The 22,673-nt window shown below is 40.4% G+C and overlaps 1 protein-coding gene across 4 annotated transcripts; it reads right to left on the bottom strand.

Annotated features, from left to right (window-relative positions):
- Positions 1-258: 258 nt before the first annotated feature.
- On the bottom strand, positions 259-20,941 carry ppp1r1b (protein phosphatase 1, regulatory (inhibitor) subunit 1B). 4 transcript variants are annotated; one of them, XM_063472272.1, is made up of 6 exons: positions 20,479-20,941; positions 7,272-7,361; positions 6,170-6,245; positions 4,836-4,973; positions 2,721-2,797; positions 2,150-2,305 (listed from the first exon to the last, which is right to left on the bottom strand). In XM_063472272.1, exons 1-6 carry the CDS (start codon positions 20,590-20,592, stop codon positions 2,255-2,257), a joined length of 546 nt encoding a protein of 181 aa, XP_063328342.1. In that variant the 5' UTR covers positions 20,593-20,941; the 3' UTR covers positions 2,150-2,254. The 4 variants fall into 4 exon arrangements, with proteins under 4 accessions (XP_063328339.1, XP_063328341.1, XP_063328340.1 ...); XM_063472269.1 differs by lacking the exon at positions 2,721-2,797 and having other exon boundaries at positions 259-2,320; positions 20,479-20,940; XM_063472271.1 differs by lacking the exon at positions 2,721-2,797 and having other exon boundaries at positions 259-2,305; positions 20,479-20,939.
- Between the last annotated feature and the right edge of the window lie 1,732 nt (positions 20,942-22,673).

The raw sequence follows: 22,673 nt of genomic DNA, 5'->3' as shown, positions 1-22,673 counted from the left end.
TTGAATCACTACTTTAGATTTGGTCTTAACCAAAGGTCTTAATTAACGGCGTGTTTTCGATTTAACCTCTGCCTTCTTGTGTCTGCACTTGGATCCTCTACTTGCAGTTCCTGACAGTCCATAACTGATTCAAGGATAAATTGTATAGAGAGCAGTGAATGTAGGAGGGGTCTAAAAAAAAACATGCAATTAAAAAGATCTAAAAGAATTCCCAAGCAAAAATGTCAGAAGTAAGATTTAAGTAAGATTTAGGTTGGGTTAAAAGAGAAAGGAAAAATTGTTTATTTCGATATCATACAGTTGCTCACTTTAAAACAACCACATCACATTGAGAAACAACAGAATGGAAAAAAAGAAAAATAAAGACAGATTAAGCATTCATACACGTCTTTCCACGATTGTTTCTTCTGACCTGGGATGAGGAGGGGGGTGGTTATAAAGAAGGAGGAAGGACATTATTGGCTGAAGAGCCTCAGCACACATAACCTGCTCATCCAGTCATCCCACAATTTAGGCAGGTCAGAGGTTGAAAAAGTCTCACGAAGTTTTATTTACAAACAGCAGCCTAGATGATAGAAACAGCAAGATTTATTCATCCTGTGGCACAACTAGAAATTTTATCATTAGATTTGCTTTGTCAGTTAAACAAAGTTGAATTCGTTGCTGAAGGAAGTCTACCAAATGTCAGTCGCACAGTAGTCGTAGTGATTCATTTGTGTATTTGGATATAGGTAGCAGAAGCAGGATAGTGCTAAGCAGTGCTCCCCATAAACTGGATTTTGGATTAGAAAAATATCTCTTTCAACAGACGATTAGGGAATGAGAAAAAGATGACATTACAAAAGTGTCAGCATACAAAAGGGAGATATCCTAGATTAGAAATGAAAATGTTTTTCATTTAATTTTTTAAAATTTCCCCAATAAGGTTCTGAAGAATCCCGTTCAAATGTGCCATGCACAGAGGCAGCAAATGGGTGTTTTTGAAAAATTTGAGGTAGCTTTACAGATTGATTTTAAATTTAGGTTTAAAAGAAAAAAAACAAGGCTAAATGTAGAGTTCATATAATTTCAGATAAAGATTTTTGAACTAAAAGAGTCATACATTGATCTAAGCATGAACAAATTGCAATTTGTTTTAATGTAGACTCAGTGACTACAGCATGACTGTTTGGTAAATGCTGAGCATAAAGAGCAAGAATAAAAGTAGATTATTATATAGAAATGAAATAATTGATGATTTTAATTAAAGTTGATAACTTCTACTGTTGTCAGTGACAAATAACACTGGCAACAACCGCCATTCAAGCTTTCAAGAGGCTAAAGTTATAATCAATAAGATCAAAGATTTGGCAACATGAAGCTCAGATACAGCAAAATTAAAAGGCTGTTGTTTAAAATGCAGAACATAAATCGCATCAAAACAGAATTTGAATAATGGGTTTTAACTTTAAGTAGCCGCAGTAGCACTTTAACCTGTCATTTGTATTTTTTACCACAAGATGGCAGCACACACAAAGGACTAAACACTGAGGCTGCTGTAAATCAAAAAACAAACGATGTAGGCTGTGGTTTCAAAATAAAATGGAACACGTACCGCACACATTTAAAGACCTTCAAGTGTTTTTACAAAGGGTCATACAGGAGAGTTTGTTTTTGTTTTTTTTAATCAAATGTACCCAAGAAAGATAATGTCAACTTTGTATTCCTTGTGGCCATTTTAGCCTTCTTTGAAGGTCTGGTCTTGCAGGGTTTTTGGTCACGCTGACCTTGGCCCTTCCACTGTCATTATAAACAAAAGGATACCAGGGCCAAAGTAGCATCTGTAGTCTGCTCTGTCAGTAAATCACTCCTCACCTGCTTATAAGGGCTGACTAATACAAAAACTCCCTCTTCGTCCTCGGTTTCAAAACCACCCTTTAGAGGTGAAGTACTACAAGAACCTTTTCTCACATGTTTAAGGTCACAAAAGAATCCATTGCCCAGTTTACTGACAGCTGTCATCTCATCTGTGTATTCAGACTACACACATTTAAAAAGACACACAACCCATTTCTTGATTTTTCTGAGTTCTTCAGATTTTAACCATCATGAGTCTCCCCACATCTTCCCTTCAAACGTTCTCCCCGCACTATCTTTCTCTCTCAGTTACTCCCACAACTGTTCTCCTCTGTCACGGCTTCAGTTTTGTCCCCCTTCATGTCTTCTTCCTCCTCATCTTCCTCCTGTGCTGGTTGTATCTGCTTGGCCGTCTCTCTCACGCTGGAAAACTTGTCTGACTGCTCAGTGGCAGCTGTCTCTTGGCGATCTGAGGAGGCAAAGACTGGTATCAAAACCAGCAGTAAAAAAAATCACAGCTACGTTTACTTATATCTAACTGTAGATACCATTACAATACCATACCATTGTGTCACGAATATAATACGGAATGGTAAAGTAAATTCTGGTAAAACAGATGCCTGCTGGGCATCAAGTACTGACTCTAGAGCTAAAGCTTTTTAAGCAATTTCCTGCTTCAGGTATCTGAATCTCCATGACTTTTGCGCTGTTTTGTGCTCTTGGTTAATTAATTTAGGAGTGAGAACATTTAAAAAAGAAGCTTTATAGTTTCACTTTATTTCTTTATTCTTATTCTATGTCTTTTCTAAACTGCAAACTCACTTAGTATTTCAGACGCACTGAAAAGGAGATTGTGCTCATTCCTGAAAATGATGAACAGCTACCTGATGAAATAACTTGAGTTCCTTGGTTTGTCTTCTGTTTGTTATAGGATAGGCCGAGTCCGAACTGTGTCGCTTGACTGAAAGAACAGATGAATTGTCATTAAAAAGGCCCAATCAGTATATTTTAGCATCCTGTTTGGGTACTTTGTGTTTCAGCAGGCTTCCACAAAGGGATTTACCGAGAGAGTCTGTCATCTGGGCCGACAGAGCAATAATTCTGAATGAAATGCCACTGCTCTCGTGTGACTTTATGGGGATTATAAACCTATAATTTGGCATCATAAAACCAAACACACAGCGCACATAAATTTGATTATTATGCAAAATAAGAAAATGCACATATATAAAAAAGTTTAAATCAAAGAGATATGTAGATTTGTTTGTTTTTCTTTTGGCAGGGATTAAATTTTGCACAGTTGCACATCCTGGCTGGCCTCTTGCACTGGAATAGGTGTTGGTGACACACCAAGACTTCCAATACATTTGGGTTAAGAGATGGAGGGATAATGTAGCACAAGAGCTGTACCAGCTGCTCAGCACACAACGGGCTTCCAGGTGCTGAAAACTGCAAAGCAATTGTTCACTAAGAACCACAAAAATGTAATCTTACTGTGGTTTGCTATTTTTCTTTTGTTTGTGCCTGATTTTTCTTTCAGTTATCTTAAACTGCATATAATAGTCCCTCACTAGACACTTTGTTAGTTATACCTTGCTATTACACAGTTGGACCTGCTTTTACCTTCAGAATTGTGTTAACTGTTCATGGCATATATTCAACAAGGTGCTACAAACATTCCTCAAAGACTTTGATTCATATTGACATGAAATCATTACACAGTTAGAAAACAGCTTAAGATAATTTAAGCTTTGTGATATGATGTGTTATCCTGCTTGATGCAGTACAATGTGGTCATAATGGAAATGGTCAGCAACAATACTTAACTAGGCTGTGGTGTTTAAATGAGGCTTAGTTGGTACTAAGGGACCCAAAGTGTGCTAAGAAAATCTCCTCCACATCATTACATCACCATCAACAATCTGAGGCCAGAGGTCAGATGGAGACATACTTTCATGTTGTTTATGCCAAATTCTCAACCTTACCATCCATACGTTGCAGCAGAAATCAAGAGAGAACGCAGTCTGGGCATTCTCCTCTAACCTCTGGCATCAACAACGTGTTTTCACAGAGAGAACTGTTGCTCACTTATTTTTTCTTTTCCACACCATTCTCTGTAAACCCCACAGATGGCTGTGTGGAGAAAATCCCAGGAATTTCCTAAATACTCGGAGCAGCTTCACTCAGAACAACAACCATGTCACATTTAAAGTGACCTAAATACACTTTGAACTTCAGCTGGTCATCTTGACCATGTCGACATGGCTAAATGTATTGGTTTGCTGCTATGTGATTGTCTGTCAACGAGTAATTAAACAGGTGTACCCTAAATCTGTGCTGAGATGATTTCCTTATATGGTCATCTAAATCTGTTTGTGGAAGCTAGGTGAAGAAGTCAAGAAAGTGGACTTTTTTTACAGCTTGGCTCATGTAAAGACTCATGTGATCAATAATCACGTCCAAAGGGGAGAACTCCTATTAGGGAGGGTGTCCTGTATGAGGAAATTTCATCTTGAAATGGCAAATAACTGAAAAACATCATTAGGGAAAATGTACAGAAATGGGAAAAACTTGGCTATTCATACAAACTAGAAGGAAAAATACACCTTTGGACTAGTTAAAAAGTGATATTTTGTGAGTTTCAGTGTATAAGCTTCTCATATGAGATTGTGATTTTAAATCTTAATGTGCAAACTTCTCCAGTTTTTCAAGATTTTGTAAGCACAATTTTTTCTCCAATCACTTTGAAATAATTACCAACTAGCTGCTAATTTAATTGGTGATATCAAAATGCAACCAATCGATTGTATAAAAAGAGTTCTACTGCATGACATTAAACCATTTATCCTAGGAAAAATCCCAATGACCCAACCAAACAAGACCCATAAAATTAACAGCTTTAAGTCCCTCAAAGTGTATTTTGGCTTTGAGAAACAAACATCGCTGTAACAGTGTTGTTACTGTGCTCCCTGACAGTTGAAAGAGAACCTCCCTCTCACCAGCAGCTTTGGTGGGAGCTGCATCCTCTCCCTCCTCTCCCTTCAAGTAGTCCTCATCCTCCTCCCCTTCACAAGGGTCTTCCAAGGGAGGGTAGACACCTAGTTTCTGCATATGCGCTTCAGCCATCTTCTGTACAGCTACACACAGGTAAACACACACAGGGACAGCCACACAAACACATGGACACAGACACAGGGATAGAGGGATATGTTGTTTTGGTTTTACCACACTTCAACTCTGTCAGTTTTTGTCAAGCCTCACAGGGATTTTTGAATGCATGCCAGGCAGGCAGAAGGCCAGTTATACACATGCACTGACAGACAGGCAGACAGGCAGGCAGGCAGCTACAAAACGGTATCCCGCACTGATTTTTACAGTAGAGCTTCCGCTGTTGTTTTCTAGCTCTCCTCTCACCCTGTTTTCCCATCTGTTTATTTGTACCCTTGTCTTTCCTCGACTGCCCACCCTCCCCAGCGCTATCTTTTGGCAATACTGACTCATCCTCTTCTCTCTCTCTCTCTGGTCACTCTCTTTAGTGATATTATCTCAGCCACTCTCTCGCTTCCTCTAGGTCACCTTGGCTTCTCTCTCTCTATCATTTTTTCACACCCTTACTTACACAGTGCGGCAGCAGCACTCAGGCAGGTCACTTTTTAGCTTGAGATAGGTTATGCAACTAGAAATAATAGTTAGTTCTCTCTTTCACTCTGCGTCTGAACTGATAAAGGGCAGATTTGAGATGCAGGACAAGGCTTCCTGGCTCATTATATCATCACTCGACATGTGGCAGCGCACACCCACAAATCCAAAGTAAATGAAACCCCACCGACAAACTTACCTTTCTTATTGACCACATGCAACAAAGACACAATAGAAAAATGCACGTCTGTGTTCATGTATGCATTTTAATCACACCTATATGTGTGTGTTCGTGTGCGCCACAGCTGTATACACAACTGACTGTAATCCTGGATGATCCAGACTTTCCTAGACTCTCACTCAGTGTCTCACAGCTGTCACACTCTAATCTCTCCCTTTCTCCCTTTCTCTTTTGGTCACACACAGATATATGGACCCTGCTGCTGAGTGTAATATATGGCCAGAAGCAAACAGAAACACAACTATGCATATCACACACGCGCATGCAGTGAAAAAAAAAATGAAACCCCTTTATTGCATATCCACCCATCTGTCACATGCACCTTTATAAGGCATTAGAAAGCAAGTAAGTAATGCCTGCGGCGAAGCACGGTAAAACAAAGAAAGGATTTAAACACAAGGATGAATCACAACACACACAACCACCACCTGTAACACAAATGCTTGTACCAACCTTTGAGTGATGGCGGCTGATACACATTGGGATTAACTCGTTTTGGTTTGAGGACTCCATTCTCTCCTACAACCCACTGTGAAGAGAAAGAGCGAGCCACTAATCATGACATTCTCCGTCAGTCTGTCCTCAAAGCATTGGCACCTCGGAAATTTTATTCACTATATTTATTTTAATACATAATTTGAAATTTCAGTTAAAACCGTCTTCTTCATTGAGATCTAAAGTCATAGCATGCATGCAAAATATCTCCTACACGACTGATGCAATCTTTTTCTTAGTTCTTGTGGTAAACCTGGAGGTCTCTCCTTAGTTCAAGTTGTCTTGGGGGGATTTTGGCTTCCAAACACGCTAGAAGCTGATTTGAAGTTTGTAGGTACACACTGGAGAGCAAAGACAAACTGTTCCTCTTCATTAGAAGAAAATAACCATGAGGAAAACGGGGAAAAAGCATGCAAATTTAAAATTGCCTTGTTCCAAAACATTAAGAATATAAAGGATGGCATTTTCAAACAGCTATTTACACACTGCAGCTTTTGATGCAAACATTAACATCTCTAAACCCAAGGTGTCATGTTTTGTCATGGTTGTGCCTCCTTATATTATCTTACATTGACTAGGCATGCAGTATAATTGTTGGATGTCCAGGCTGCAACTCAGTAATGTCAGCACTACATGCTACTACATGCTGGCTTTCCCAAGTTCCCTTAACTCTTCGTGCCATGCTTAATCTTCAGGATCTTCACTAGAATTTGAAAAGTGTTATCGTCGAACCTGCTTACACTGAATTTTACTCAAGCTTTCAGCCTCATCTCACCAACATCAAGTAAACACGATATTTTTTAACCTTGGTGCTCAAATAGTTTTAAGATTTCAAGGTGAGTTTGAACTGTGGCTAAACACAAAATCAACACACAGGATTCAATGTGTGCGGAGTCATTAAGGAAAGTGGATTATTATGTTGTTAGACAGTGAAATAATGGCATGCAGTAAATTATATGTTGTAGGTAAAGTAGTTACGTGGTTAATAGGATTGAAATCTAATGTAGGAGGATGGATGAGAGCACAAAGACACTTATATAAAAAAGTGTTTTGTCTTCACCTTTACCTGATGGGTGGACTGATCATCCTCAGGAGACGACTGGTCGGCTACTCTGAACAGTGTGGCGGGTGTCGGCCTCCTGCGTCGGATCTGCGAACAAACAACACAAATGGCAGCCATAAATAAATGAATAACAAAACTGACTAACACTATATTATTAATAATGCTCAGCACAAAGCCATATCAATCACACGGATCCCTATGTTGACAGTTTATGCTGGTGAAGGGCATTCTGGGCCCTCAAGGACTTCATTAGTCCTACCTCAGATTTATTTGACAGGTCAGCAGCCAACAGTGACTTTCAGTGTTCAGTACTGGTCACGTCAGAGCACAAGCAACAGTCAGGTGCAATAGAAGAATCATTTAGAAACCTCAGATTTTAAAGACAGAGTAAACAAAGAGAATTCTGTGGTGTGAAACAGATGAAAATTATTCTTTTGACAAAGGATTTATTTGAAATGAATGTTCTCCTCACATTTACACAAACATGTTTTGCCACCTGTGTGCACCAAGCATGCAAATATGAAGTCTCCCAAACAGAGAGTCCATAGAAAAGGGATTAAATGAACCACTGCAATCAGCTGAGACACTCCCATCCACTCGCTCCTTTTCCATCCTGAATGACTGCTTCTTGGAGACCTAATTCAGGTAGCTGACAGCCTAAAAGCAGAACGGGGCCAGACAAAGTGCAGGTCTGAGCTACACCTCTACAGCACGAGCCACTGTATACAGCAAACTCTCTGTTCCTGGGAACAAATGCACAGCTGTGCCTACAGCTCCACAGTATCGTGGCCTGTCTGTGGAAATTCACTCACCAGAAGTGCTCATTGTTGCTCATTGACCCAGTGCACAAAACACAGGGCCCTGCATGGATACAGAGACAAAAGTGCATTTAGCTGCATTTCATTAAAACACTAGTATTATAAATACTGCGAGTGTATTAATGGAGGGGTTTTTCACTCGTTGGCAGTTACAATGATCAGTCAGTTAGTATATATGAAGCAAATATCGATGGACAATTTGATACTGAGCTCCTGGAATTCTGGTGCACATAACTGGACAACTTCTAAAACTATTTTTAAAAAGATTTAATCAGAAAAATAACCAAAATTTTTGATTTGTCTTGAAAGAAATTATTAATTTCCACCTAGACAGGCTTGTTTCTGTGCATGTTTCTGTGCATGTTTTACTACTCTTTTTCAGCACAAAACTTGGCAATGACTGAAGTAAATTTACACTGACGCTCACATTCACAGTCTCTGTTTCCTATGTTGGAACAGACTGTAAACCTTTAAGAAGCAAACAGGAAGTGACTGTTTGATAATCAAAAGATAGGTTTAGGGTGGAGTATTACTTTTCAGAGTATTTTTCCCTTGCTAAGCAGAATGTGTTGGGGCCTTTATAGAGAAAATGTACGTGCACAGCTCAGATCTTTGGCTCACATTTTCTACAAATCTACACAATACCCAAATGCATAAAATAAAATGGAAAAAATAAATGGAAAAATGTTAAAAATATATAAAACACATTTTAAAAAGGTAAAAGCAGTGGCATTAGTCAGGCAAATCAGGTGCTGAAAGGTGTCCTCTGTGGAGCAAGCCAACCTTGCCCATGACATGAACCTATGTGCTGCTGTTTACTATATCACATAACATTGCACAAATATAGTTAAGTAGCCTGGCTCCATACGGAGAGTTGTGTTTGTGTTTGTTTCCCTTCTGTCGTGTGCGTCATCACAACGAGGCGCATGTTGCCAAAGCAGAGGCTTGCACGGCCCACGTGGTGGAAATCTGCCTCTGTCAAATTCGACGACATGGAGTAATCAAGCATGGATTTCACCCTTATTTATATCACCAGACACACATTTTAATCTCATCACGCAACTTCAGGCTTTCCTGCTTCCCCTGGATCTCTCACACTATCTGTCTTTCTCTCATTCTCCTCTCATTTCCTCCTTACTCGATCCGTTGCTTCCTCTATCCTGTTTACTTCCATATCCATCCTATTCTTCATTCCTTGACAGTGACATTAACCTCATTCACTGTTCGCCTCTCCTTTTCAACACCACAGTGTGTCATAACCAAACTCATATTAGTGTGTTTTTGTTTGCTGGTTTGTCTGGCATTTCCTTTTTTGTCATTAGATGAGTAAGAGGAAAACATCCACAGAGCATCCTTTGACCCCACCTCTGCTTTCCCTGTGTCTCCCCTGGTTAGGTGTGGAGGCCTGGGGCTTCACGTTGATAAGAACCCTGCTGGCTCTGCCTGCATGACACCTGCTAACTGCCTTGCAGGGCAGCCTGAGGTGCTTCAAACAGGGAGCCACAAGAGACAGAGAGCAAATACCAGATGTTGACATGACCAAGCCTGTGCCCGAGTCCTGGGGACGTAAGCGAGGATTGTATTCAAGTCCAGCAGATTATTGGTACGCTTGTGTATTTGTATGATATATTTATTAGATTATATTGAGATTGGAGGGCCAGCAGGAAGGTATACGGATGGTTCTGCTAACAGATTCTTGGTTATTAACTGTAATTACTTGATTAGTCAATTAGCTGCTTGTTAATTGTTGACTGCCATATCAATCTTTATACAAAAATACCAACAAAAAAAAATAAGGATTAGAAACTAGATCATTAGTAGTGGATACTTTCTGATTTTCTGTTTTTTAAGACATTTTTAAAATAAGCAATTAGAATATCTTGGGAGATGTTTCCACTACTTTGTTACATTTTGTTAGTTCCCACGCCTCTTTTTTGGTTTCTTTACTGTGATGTGAGCTTATTTTTATGAAAGAGAAAGGCCAAGCCAAAGAGAAAGGCGTATTATATTATTATATTTTCTAAACTCCAGATCAGCCCCCCGCCCCCAAAGTTTTAACCTCAATAATTGTCCCTAAAAGAGGCAGCTGCTTCAAGAAAAGATTTGCTCAAATGGTGATTAAGGTAGGAATGATGACATAAACAGGATATGTCTTGATGCACACTCAATAAAATGACTGAATGGGATAACTTCACTGCTCTGTGACTTCACTGTGAAGCATAATATGATGATCTAGTTACCAGTAACTGTTCTCATGCTCAGCGTAAATGTGTTTGTGTGTGTGTGTAAATGGTTGTTATCCAAGGGCTATCTTGTCATCTAAACACTCAGCATGGTGGTCTCATGAAATGTCACGACACAACAGAAGACCTCCTATAGCATGAGGCACAGTTTGCAATGCATGTAATGAATAAAATCACGGTGTTTATAAACATAAATGTATTTGTCACATTTACGTACACAAAGTGATGCCGACAGTGGTGGCGGTGGTGACCTGCAGTTGTTTTGTGATGCCGGCAATGCATAAACATACATATTGACTCTAGTAATTTTCCAACCTTAAAACCCACTCCACTCTGAGTTACATAATATCATATGTGACTTCCTCATTTATGGCAACACTAGGGCAAAGCATGTGAGATTACTCCAGCGCTTTATCCCTCTATCCCCTCCCTTCACTGCTTTTCTAAACCCCCTGCCCCCAATCTCCCAAACACTCCGCCACTGGCAGCAATTGTTTTTGTACTAAGATCAGTCAAGCTGCAGTGGACTTTCACTCAGGGACTCTAAGCAGGCGTCTGCAGTGGCATTTCAGCAGCTCCACAGGTGTATGCCTGCAGGCTTCCCCTAAGAGCCAGCAGCACCCCACTAGGTTTCACAAAGAGCTATTGTCTCAATAAAAACACTGGCTCATAGATCATAGCATATAAAGGTGTTTCAGTTTATCTGAAGCTGAACTTGATTAATGTCCTGCGTATGCATTGTGTGAGAGATACAAACAGAAGGCTAAACGTAGTTATTTGTACCGGTGTTTCTATAAGCTGTTTTCACATGTGAACTCAGGATAATGTCAAGAGAATGAAGTCAGAATATCACCCAGCAGTTACCCTTTCTCATATGTGGCACACAGCCATGTTCTCACAATTTAAATTATTTTATTTGGTTTATGCAAACCTGACCAGACTGTGCGTGAGTTAGCACACAGCGTAACCACTTCCTCTTTGAAGTCACCATTAAAAAAAACCCCACTTTTCTCACATAGTATTAAGGAGATAGGAGGTTAAGGCTAAAGCTGTGCTCTTACATGAAGTGTACCTGTGCAACAGATTTTTTTCATGTGTAAATAAATAACCTTGCCAAGTTTAACTGGGGACAAAGCGCTTCAGTACCCAGGTGTAACGCCAATATAGTACTGAGTCACTGGTAAGTGTTGACTTTGCATGTTTTTGAATGAGTTCAAATATGTGTGTGTTAGCTCAGCACTCTCTTCCATCACAGTCTGGATGCAGATGGGCTGATATGGGTCTGCTCCCCAAAGACCATCCTCTAAGCTGGTGCTCTTGTGGCTGGGTCTATAAAAAGCAGTTTCAGTAGGACAGCATAAACTAGATCACAGGAGTCCCTGTGGGATGAGACCGAAAGGTTCTAAAACTCTGCACCAGTGCTAATAGTCGGGTATCCCGAGAGGAGTCTGCTGTGCAGATCTGGCCCCAACACGAAGACAGCACAGAAAGAAACACACCTCAGATCTCCTTCAGTTTTAGCTAACATCCCTTGTGATATGTAGCACTTTCCATTGGGTCATCCTATCAAGCAGTGTGTTGCTCTGTGATAGAGATGGCATCATGATGCAGAATCTCATACTCTCTGATGGCACAACTGTAAAATCAGCACCACGTGGACGGCTATCGATTTGTACAATGTTTATTTGCAGTTATCACATCTGCCTACATTCAGGCCATGGGTGTGCAATACAGCAGCTGAAAGATATTCTTTTCAACGTTTAGCTAGAAACTATATGAATTTAATATCAGTCAGAAAAAAGACTTATTTCCATCTCTAAAAGAAAGTGCTTTAAGCTGATCCCTTATTTTCTGTGGGGTTGCCACAGTGGACAGATCTTGCCCAGATGGCTTTCCTGATAAAACACTCGGTCTCCATGCTTGGGACCAGTGTTTGAAGTGCACTAGCTTGTGACCTGTAGATCAAACTGAGGATCTTTTGTATGTAAAGCCACTGGTTATTTTTACTTTTATTTCAACCTGCAATTTTTCATATTTGGTGGTTGGGCTCCCTTCTAGGACCGCTACACTCCTCCATGTACATGCAGGGAATATCATTTGTGTTTTTGGTCAAAGCGTTTTGGTCAGGGAGCTTGGTCCACTACAAGCTCCCTGACCAATTATTTCTTTGTGTTTCTTTAACTGATTAAAATGTATTTTGTTTCACTCGACTCATCTTTTTTATGTCTTTTTATTTGTATCAAGTCTTTAGCAAGTTTTTACACAACCCTATCATACAACCTTAAATGTATCTGCTAAATATTAGTTTCACTTTCTCTTGGTCATATTTGATGTTCAGCTGAATATAAAGTCTGAAGGGCAACTAATTTAAACAAAGCCATGATGTTGCCCTTTTCTCTCAGTCATGCCCCTGGAGATAGCCTCTTAAAAACAAATGGAAGAACCCCATGTGGTGCTCTAAGTGCAGTCTGGCAATTTGAAGTCAATAATACAGTAAGGTGAAAAATGATCCCTTTTATGTGTTTGTGTGTGTGTATGCGTGTGTGGGTGGGTATGTGTGCATGTGTTTTTTTGTTTTTTTGACTGTTTTATCATTTCTGCTATAAAGATTTAATGCATAACGTGTGATTTTTTTTTATATCTATGTTATTCTTTATGCAAGAACTGTAACGTTTTGTCTGTGAGGATATTTACACTGGATTTCTTTCTTGCTGTCTTTTTTCTTTAATTCTTATTTATTAAGATTTACTATTTAAAATTACTAGCAGATAATGCTGGCGGGCTTTAAAAAGGTTGCACTGAGAAACACCCGCTTGTTGAGTTTCCAGCTGTTTCAAGGGGGGTCAAGGACAAGGCTACGCAAATTTCAACCCCAGCTGCAGCTCTGTCAGATCGGTGAATTCCCATAAGTCAGAGAGGCTGCTGCATATTGCTTCTCAGCATTCACATAACACTTCTGCAGTGACCTTTGGCCCCACCACCGGCTAACTGAATAAACAGATGGGCAGCAGATAGCATCTGGAGGGGTTCTCCAATGACCCTCAAATAGAAAATGTAATTACCCTGCACCCACTGGCAGAATTACATCATACTCAGACAACCATCCACCTCGCCCCACTCTTTCTTCTCTCTCTCACAGTGCCCCCCAGCATTTATGTAATTAGCTGCTGATAACTGCTGGCCTGTTGTTCCAGAGACTGCTGGTTTACCATCACAGCACAAATACTGTGCCACTGGCTGATGAGTGTCAGGAAGCCCCCTGCCAGGCCACAACCCACAACTGGGAAGGTGCCAATCAAAGCTTTCATAGAGAAAGTAGCATGGCCAACAGCCTGCAATCACTGAAAAATTCCGCTTTTGTTCATGCACTCATATTCAGATGTATGTAGCTGACAGCCTATTGACCTCTGCAGTTGCAGAGGTCAATAGGCTGGCACAAATGGAGGACAGAGCAGCTATAGTTACTCATCTGCAACGTCACATGTAACCACCCGTGATAAATGACATAGAAGTTACTGAAAAGGTTACCAACAATCCTATTTTATTATTCCTATTCCTACTATAATCTCAGTAAAAATGATATTACTGTGAAATATAACAGCATTTCCTTACCCATGTGCCCCTATTTATTTTATTTTTTTTCTTTTTGCCTTTATTGAACTATGGCAGCTTGACAACTGCAACCAGGTAGCATCTGGAGGAGCTCTACAGTGCTACTTCAAATAATTTTCTATAATCTATGTTTCTCAAAGAAAACATATTGTATTATACCACAAAAATGTGCAGAAGCTTGCTCTAAATATTTACTTCCTTAAAGTAACCCATTTACCGGAATTGAACTGTATCTACATAGAACAGCATGTTACAAAGGAGACATTACAAAATATTAGTTTCCATTTCCAGCAGTCTATCTACTGTCATCTTTCTACATATCCTTTCTTTTAGCTTTAGGGGTTTCCTTCTAAATGCAGTGAAGATAACTGAGAGCTTGAACATGTACAAAGCTTATTAGGTTGCAGGCAGATAAACGCTGGAAAAAAAATGTCTCAGTTACTGCCCTGAAAATCAGAGATTACAACTCATAGAGCAGCAATAACAAAATGCTATGTCTTCTCTGTGTTGATGAAACAGGGATTGGGACCAATCCTATTTGTTTTGATTCATGCTTCAGTGCTCCCCTCAATATGCTTATATCAGTGTGACTGTCCTGGGACTCAAGCTACAAAGCAACTGACCCTGAAAGCAAAATCAGGAGGGGTGGAAAGCCAGCTAAAAGGTGCAGTGCAGGGTTCAGATCCTGACATCCCCTGATCATCCCACAGATCCTGCCTATCTCTTATCCCCCACCCTCGATTTCTGTCCCTGCTGCTGCCCGACTGTTGCCCTTCTAATCCTATCCCTCAATTTTCATCACAAATGTGGCCACTGTTTTGCTGTACTGGGCAGGGTTAAAAGATACCCTTGCACAGTGCATTGTGATTTCTCTGCTACAGCTAGACAAGAATTTGGATATGTGTTTAGAAATGCATGAATGCACATTAGGGGAATGCACTAGTCTGTATCTTTTCACCTCCTGGCCACAGCCCGACACTGTTTGATTAAAGATGATCCCTGAAGCGAAAAATTAGTGACTGGATTGGAACATGGCACTGGCAGACAGTGGGGGATTTATCGACCAAAATGTTGAAAGTCTAAGGGAGTGTGCTGCAATACTACAAGCCTGCAACTTCCATTATGAGTTTTACATGCATGAGCTGCCGAGGGCATTATGGCATATTTTGAACTCACTATGTACTGTGTAATCAGTTGGCAAATCACTCTACCCATAGTCAATATTTACACTTTTTAAGTGTTTGCACATTACACAGGTCTACAGCACAGGAGCCAAGAGGAGGTGATAAATTGTTTGGGTTATATCATCATTAAGAGAGCATGATTTTCAGAATAACACACTAATGGCTTTCTTACACAGAAGCTGTACTGTTTTGCTTTTTTATGTTTTTGTTTTGGAGAAAAAAAAGCAGAAAAAGTATAAATAATTAAATAAAAATTTGGACAAAACTGCTATAAACAGATAGAGGCCATGAATAATATGTTGGTCTCCAGAGTCATTAACTACTCAAAATGCCCCAACTGTCAAAAACAGGGAGGAACAAACACATACGTAACCCCCAGTAGACAGAAGCCCATTGATTGTGTCCACACTGCAATTATAATGTGTGGTTTCAGCAAAGCAATTCATCTTTCTTTTTTCTTTTCAAAATAATTTCTTAACCAATTACTTTTTTGCCACCACAAATATCATTAAATTGCTTCGGGCAGGCAGCCTGGAGAGGAACCAGCCTGCGTCACTGGGAAGAATGAGTAAGACCAACACAGTGGCATTCCTGGCTGTCCACATGCAGGGAAAGATCACTGCACCCTCTTGTCCAGTCCCAGCATGCTTTGTGGCATCCAGCAAGATGTTCTTTCTGGGAGCGCATGTTGACAGTCCCCCAGACAGCTAATGTTTACACACAAACACTCGCTGCACCAAAGGTCGCTGTTTGATGTTTAACCCAGAGAGTGGACTGGGAAGAATGAGGGGAGGACTGGAGGGCCGATAGGTGTTGGCTTTGCTAGGGAGGATGAGGAATAGCATGAAGAGCGTCATCAGGGAACTGTGAGTGAAAATCATACCCTCAATAACACCCTTGACGTTTAATATAGATTAATATGGACTGGCTTACTGTTAGAAGCCTTTCGCCAAATGCCCTTTCCAGGCCTTTGTTATTCCCTTTCATGTTATGCATTTCCTGTCACTTCAACTGGTCAGCATGAGCTAACAGGACCAGGCTGAGTGAAGAAAGAGGAGAGGACAGAGATATGTATCTGCTTGTTGAGGCCGCAGAGAGGCAGACTTGAAGGGAATCAGTGATGCTGTGCCATGACCTTAATCTCTGTCCATTATGCACATTACCTTACATCATTTACAAAGCACGGAGGATTGGTGCCTTTGTGGAGTGGCATTAGTGATGGTAAACACAGCCATGTGCTCTCTCTGTTATGTTTCAGAGTCAATCCTGACCGCTTAATGTGAAGAATATTCTAAAATAATGACTTTTAAAAGTTGTGTATTTTTAGAGCATATAAAGGAGATCGTGCCTGTTTTCCGATGTGGTGCTGGTACGTAATCTAGAACAGATTAAGCTCCGTTGATTAACATTAAAAAAAAAGACTGGCCCCAAAAGCTGGTACCAGCACAACACCACAAAACTGCTGGGGCTAAAGTGAGGAGCTACCATGAGAAATTAAGTAATCATTTGCAGAAGCAGCCTGCAGATGTATTTAGATTGAAATGTGGGAGGAAGGCGGAGTACCTAGAGATAACACACACAAACAAGAGGAGAACGTGCAAACACCACACAGTCTAGATTCAAACCTAAGACTGTGCTCATGCTTTTAATGTGTCCTCAATACACAAATACATTTTTATGGTATTCAATCACATTAAAATCCAACACATGTAGATTCAAAGATTCTGCCCCCCAGGATTTTCTTCCCAACTTCTGCAGTACATAATGTTTGATTCTCAAATCAGTCCAACAGTAAAATGGACTGGTTCTTATATAGCACTCTTTCTCACCCTTTCACACACACATATTAATAAAAGCACCTTTTCCTATGCTTAAAAGGTTTTATCCTAGCATTCCCACAGTCACACTCCAATTGATGCAATCGGGAAGTTCCAAAAAGATACCAAAGCAGAACTGGTTCCATGGTAGCACCAGCACTGAGTATCAATGTCAGGAGGTTAAAGATGGAAGGGGTGGAATTAGAAAGTCTGGATGACACATGGAAATGACTTAATATATCTGAGTGATCTGAAGAATACAGGTTAAATGTTTATATCAGTAAAATAATTCTTCAGTGCTGTGCCACAAACAAAATTTCATGAACCTTCAACATACTGAAGAAGAAACAACTAATTAGTGTCTGAAAATGTGACAAAATAAAACCAAGACAATCTGCATGCAAACAGGGGCAACTAGGGAAGGTTTTATGTTAGCGTTATTTGACTTCTATTTATAATGGCTTTTGCAGATGCAAAAGCATTCCTCTGGAGTAAACAAGCAGGTGAGAAATGTTCAAAAAAATCATCTTACACCTTTAAAGCATTTCCAAAACCTGCTATTTTCTCCCAAAATGTGCAACATTTCCATGCGTGGGAGGCTTAGAAACGTCACCAAAGAGCATTCACACATATATACCTCCAAAAAATGAAATACTACCTATGTAAACAACCTATCAGATACACAGAACTATCCATTAAAGTTGACCTTTTAGATGCCAGCTGTGGGGGTGCTTTCAATGACATAGTTGGACAGCTTGTCACCATAGTAACAAGGCAGTTCAGTCAATAGTGGTTTTGGGGTTTAAATGCCATTGCAACAAACAGTAAGATGTTACCGGTTGTGTAACAAGTTCCAAAGAATAGTATTGCAACTCATTAGCAAAGTCGGACTAGTGGGCGACAGTAATTGTTATGGGAGGGGAAGGGAATTAAACGAGTGTCGTTAACTGTTACCCCTGCCCACCCACATGTCCCTGGAGAATCCCATCCACCACTGGTAGATGCTATCTGCTTTTAAACACACATAAACACGCATTCTCTCCTGAATGCCCCCTCTGTTTCCCATACTCCCCACCAGCTCATTTGCTTCCTTGTTCTAACTATCAGCATCCATCCATTTGCATGCACAGTAAATAAAACCACCGACCCCAGGCTTTCTAATTCTATGCTTCTGAAACGGTTGTATAGGGAAAGCCATTTGAGAATTTATCCCACACCACACAACACTTTCCACCCACTAGTCCGGTCTTTGGCCTTGCCAGAACTGGTTCAAGATTTCATTGCACTAATTTCATTTACAAAAAATGTACAAGTCAGCTAGCAGCACTTCTATCCAACTAGTTTGAAACAGAATCCATATTAGTGGCACTAAAGCATCATAAACGTGTTATGTTGCCGATGCACAAATGGCGTAATGTTGAAAATCTTGGTATTTAAGTAGTTCAAGTTAACTAGGACTTTTTCAATTTAGTAAGAGTAAAAAATAGTTAGATTAACATGTTAGAAAATTTGCAGATCACTAGTTAACTATTAGTTAGTTTGAGAGTTACAAATTCAGCCCACCTGGGCATCACTAGTAACAGATGGACTCTTGGAGCTAACGTAGGCTGTTTATAAAAGAAGGACATAACCACTATGGCATTGCTCATTGGTTTTTGAGGTCCTGTTTTGAAACCTCAAACTGAGTATTTAGAAAACTTTCCTTCTAGCTTTTGAATAACAGCTTTGTTGAGTGAACAGTATACCTGACTGAGAAACTGAGGACACTGCAGGCTCTAATGGTAGCAACCTTTTCATGAAGTAGCCATGACGTAAAACATATGCTGTTTATTATCTATTTATCCCCAAATACAGCCATAATTTACAAAATGAACATCATGTTGTATTAAATAAGACTTCAGGCTAGAGATTTAGACCATAAACTTTAAGCCACTTAACTACTGGCTTTTCATACCCAGAAGCTACGTCCATTCTCTATATACAGCCTGTGCTTGCTGAAAAGGTAACTAAAGAGTTTTTGTTTAACTAGTACAGCAAAATCCTGAACTAGTGAGAACAAATCTCCAAATAGTACAGACAAAGACCAAATTAGAAGGGGAAAATAAATTAGAAGCCTGACATGGAAGCTTGACTGAAAAGATGTGGTAGTATTAATATGACATAGAAGTTTCAACCCACATTCCCTATATGAAGGTGAAGCCCAGGGTCTGGCAGGGGGAATAAAGCCAGCAAATAATCCTAAAAATACGTGATTGCACTTTGAATATTGAGCAATAAAATAAGGATTTTTTTTTTAAATGAGGGCGTAGCCCACATATGCCAGATTGGTATCCTGTGGTTTCTTGGAAGAGGTGATAAGGATCATAGCATGGTGGCAGGGCATAAGGGAGAAAGAGAATTAGAGGGGAAGGAGGACAGCACGTGTTAATATTTATTTTTAAGTAAAAGTCTTATGAAGTGCTGTGTAAATTTTCCATTTTAAAAATGTATCCTGTAGCAGAGAAGAACATGAGATAAGACAAAAACATGGAGGAAATTCAGCACAATCTCCAAATAAACTCATGAAAGTTAAGTGCAATCAGCCAGGGTAATGACAAAGTGTGATCAGAGATTACTGTTCTTTATTAAAAGCCTCTATTTTGCAAGCAGTGAAACAGGGGCAGTCACTACGGGAGCTGACCCCAGACAGGTAAAGATCAGGCTTTGTATCTTTGTCTCTTTCCCGTCCTTCATATAGAACATCTCACACTTGCCCTCTCAACCCTTCTCTCATCAAGCCCTCGTGAGAAATGAGTCGCTGTCCTCGATCATTCTGAGATACTAAACAGTTTCTACTTTGGCCCACTTATCCCAGATCTAAAATAAGAGCCACCGACATTAGCGCCAGAAGGAGAGATCTGAGTTGTCCCATGAAAAATGAGCATAAAACCTTCCACAGAAAAATGCAGGCATTGCTGAGTCGGTCATAAGATAGTGCTGTGGTAAAAGAGGACTAAAGGGTTTTACTAGCAAAAGCTTATCTCAAAGGTCAGAGAAGGTGCCAAACAGCCAAGGACTAAAATATGTTTGTTACAAACAAAATGTAACAGAAGGAGCAAAGCTGGCGTGAAACAGAAGATAATGACTTTTGTGTCAATGTCACAGTTTTAAACAGGTCAGGATGACATGAGGCAGCAACAAGGCACTAATCTCAAGAGGAAACCAAAACGAAGAGAGGGAAATGTCATCAAAATTTCTCAACAGTGTCTAACAGAGCAATCAAATTTAGCTTTCTATTGGAAAGCTGTAAAAGTGACACAAAGCAGAGAGAAAACTTGCAGAGAGAAGATGCTCTGAAGAGAGAAATTTTGCCATTGCATGTACAGAATCTAACAAACAATGTGGCCTCTGTATTTGTATGAGGGAGTGGTATTTGGATGGGAAACTACCAAAGAGAAATTCATCTGTTAAACTCCAATAGTGAATATTCAGAAACACAAACAGAACTTGTCCTTATGGGCCATACAGTAACCTGACCAGCGCCTGCTCACCATCTCCACTTGCCGTGGATCCAGGTTGGTGGGTGCATTGGCTGGCACAGCAAACTGGATTTTCTTCCTTTCCTTGGGCTCCCCCTCGACCTCGGGTGACACAGAGGGCTCCATGGCTCTGGATCCTGGGGGTCTGACTCCCAGCAGAGAGGAGAGGAAGCGGCTGGAAATCTCTATAACCTCCCAGAGGAACCGCCCACTCCTGGGTAGTCCCAGTCCTGAAGACTTTTCTTCTTTCTCCTGCTTCACTCCTTCACAATCTCTCTCTATTTCTAGCTCCCTTAGAAAAAGTGAAAAGACTTTTTTTCACCTCTTGTCCTCTTTTGCTCTTCAGCAGCTGCTAAAATTCCCCTACACCTCTCTGGGTTTCACTCTTTCTCTGTTTGCAGTCCCTTTAAACCTGTGCAGCAGGAGTGAATGAGGCATGTCCTTAGATCTGGCTGCGAGGGAGCAAGGTGGGTGGATAGAGGGTGGAGGGGAGGGGCCAGTGACCAAAAGAAGGTGGAGATATTCAGGGAGAGGGAGGAGTCACAGTAAATGGGGAGGAGGGAAAAGAAGACGTGACAAGGGGTGGAGGGGGGGCAATGCTTTTTTCTACCTATTTAAGCTGAAGTTGATTTGTAATCAGAAAAAAATAGTAATCTTATCACATCAGCTGAGCCTCTTTTGGCCTCTATATGTGAGAGATTTATGATGGGAGAGGAGGGTGGCAGGGAGTGCAAGGAGAGATAAACAAGAGGAGAGTGATGCGTGCCGTATGCAGGAGGAATGTACAGAGGGATCCTGCTGCTAAGCCGATGCCACCGACATTACTGGATTTACAGGCGGTGTTGTATGTGATGCTATGACCATATGACTGATAGCAGTCAGGGAAAGTACCACGATTGTCAGAGAGAAATACTCAGGATGTCCTTCTGTCAAAAGCTTGATTGGATCTCAGCGAAAAAAACAAGTAAATGTATGCCAAATAAGATAAAAGCTATCACAACCTCGGCTTGTATGATTTAGAGTGAATGGGACATAGTGATCTTTAGATGACAAACATGGAGAAGATGCAAGCGAGAATGAGAGAGGGGGAAGACATTGTGGTGACATACAGGGAAAAGAGGACAGCTTCAGTGTTATTTTCAGGGCCTTGCTGTTATTTCACTCACATGGCAGAGGGATTTGGACAGTGGAGAGGAGTGGATTTGGCCTCAGGACAGAGTTGGGCTTTGGCATAGGCTGGAATGAAGGAGTCTGCTATAGTGTTGGTGATAGTGGAGGAGGAATAGGAAGTGCACAAGGGGCTGGAGGGACTTTGTGGCCATAACAAAGAAGGTCAAGGTATATATGGCACTTGGGGACTGCATCTACAGAGTCTGAAAGAAAAAGAGTCAACAGAGTGTTTATCCTGCCGGTAAGAACAAAATGAACTTGCCAGAATGCATATTGCATTTTCAAGGGTTTGCCTGAGTGTTGGACCCTGCTACAAAGCCACTTCTGTTCAAAGCAAAGCACCACCTCCACATGCCTGCAAGATGCAACTCATTAGTGCATTATTATCTTCATCTACTACATGAAGCCCCAAAAGGTCATGATTTGAGGTTTATGAAAAAATAGAGTACATACAGATTGTCTCAGATGTTGCTGAGTGCTTCTAAAGAAATTTCAGTAATGCACTGCTATTTGATTTTGTTCCAGAGTGGTTGCATAACTTGTAGTGTGTTCAGGGGGGATTGCACAATTTTTTTTCTTTTTTATAAACACTGTGTAAAATGCACTGTGTAAAAGTCTAGTTTACTACAAGGTACAGATTCCAACTTTTAATGAATCCGGAGATTGAGTAATTCAAATCGATGATGAGGCAATGATCAAACAGAGATTTTCCTTTATACTTAAAAGATAGCCCCATGGCAGAGTGACATGAAGCATACTTTATGAATCAGGGAGGTTTAATAGAGCTTGAAAGGCACATTTGACCAAATGTAATAAATACAGGTGCACTTCAGTGCCTTTGTTCTTGTCATAGCAAATAAGACACAGATTTGGGACTCAACTTGGTCTCTGTACAAATATGAAGGAATGCTTTGCAGGCATTCCTCAGAACTATAATATTACCATTATGGGAAAGCTCTAATTAGCCTCTGTCAGATCAGTACCATTAGTAACAGCAAGACAAAGAGGCCTCTCTTTTGTGCAGTGCAGTGCCTGAA

This window comes from Pelmatolapia mariae, linkage group LG4, assembly GCF_036321145.2.
Source record: "Pelmatolapia mariae isolate MD_Pm_ZW linkage group LG4, Pm_UMD_F_2, whole genome shotgun sequence".
Lineage (NCBI taxonomy): Eukaryota > Metazoa > Chordata > Actinopteri > Cichliformes > Cichlidae > Pelmatolapia > Pelmatolapia mariae.
Note: the sequence above shows the minus strand (reverse complement) of the source record. Positions and strands in the feature narration are given on the sequence as shown.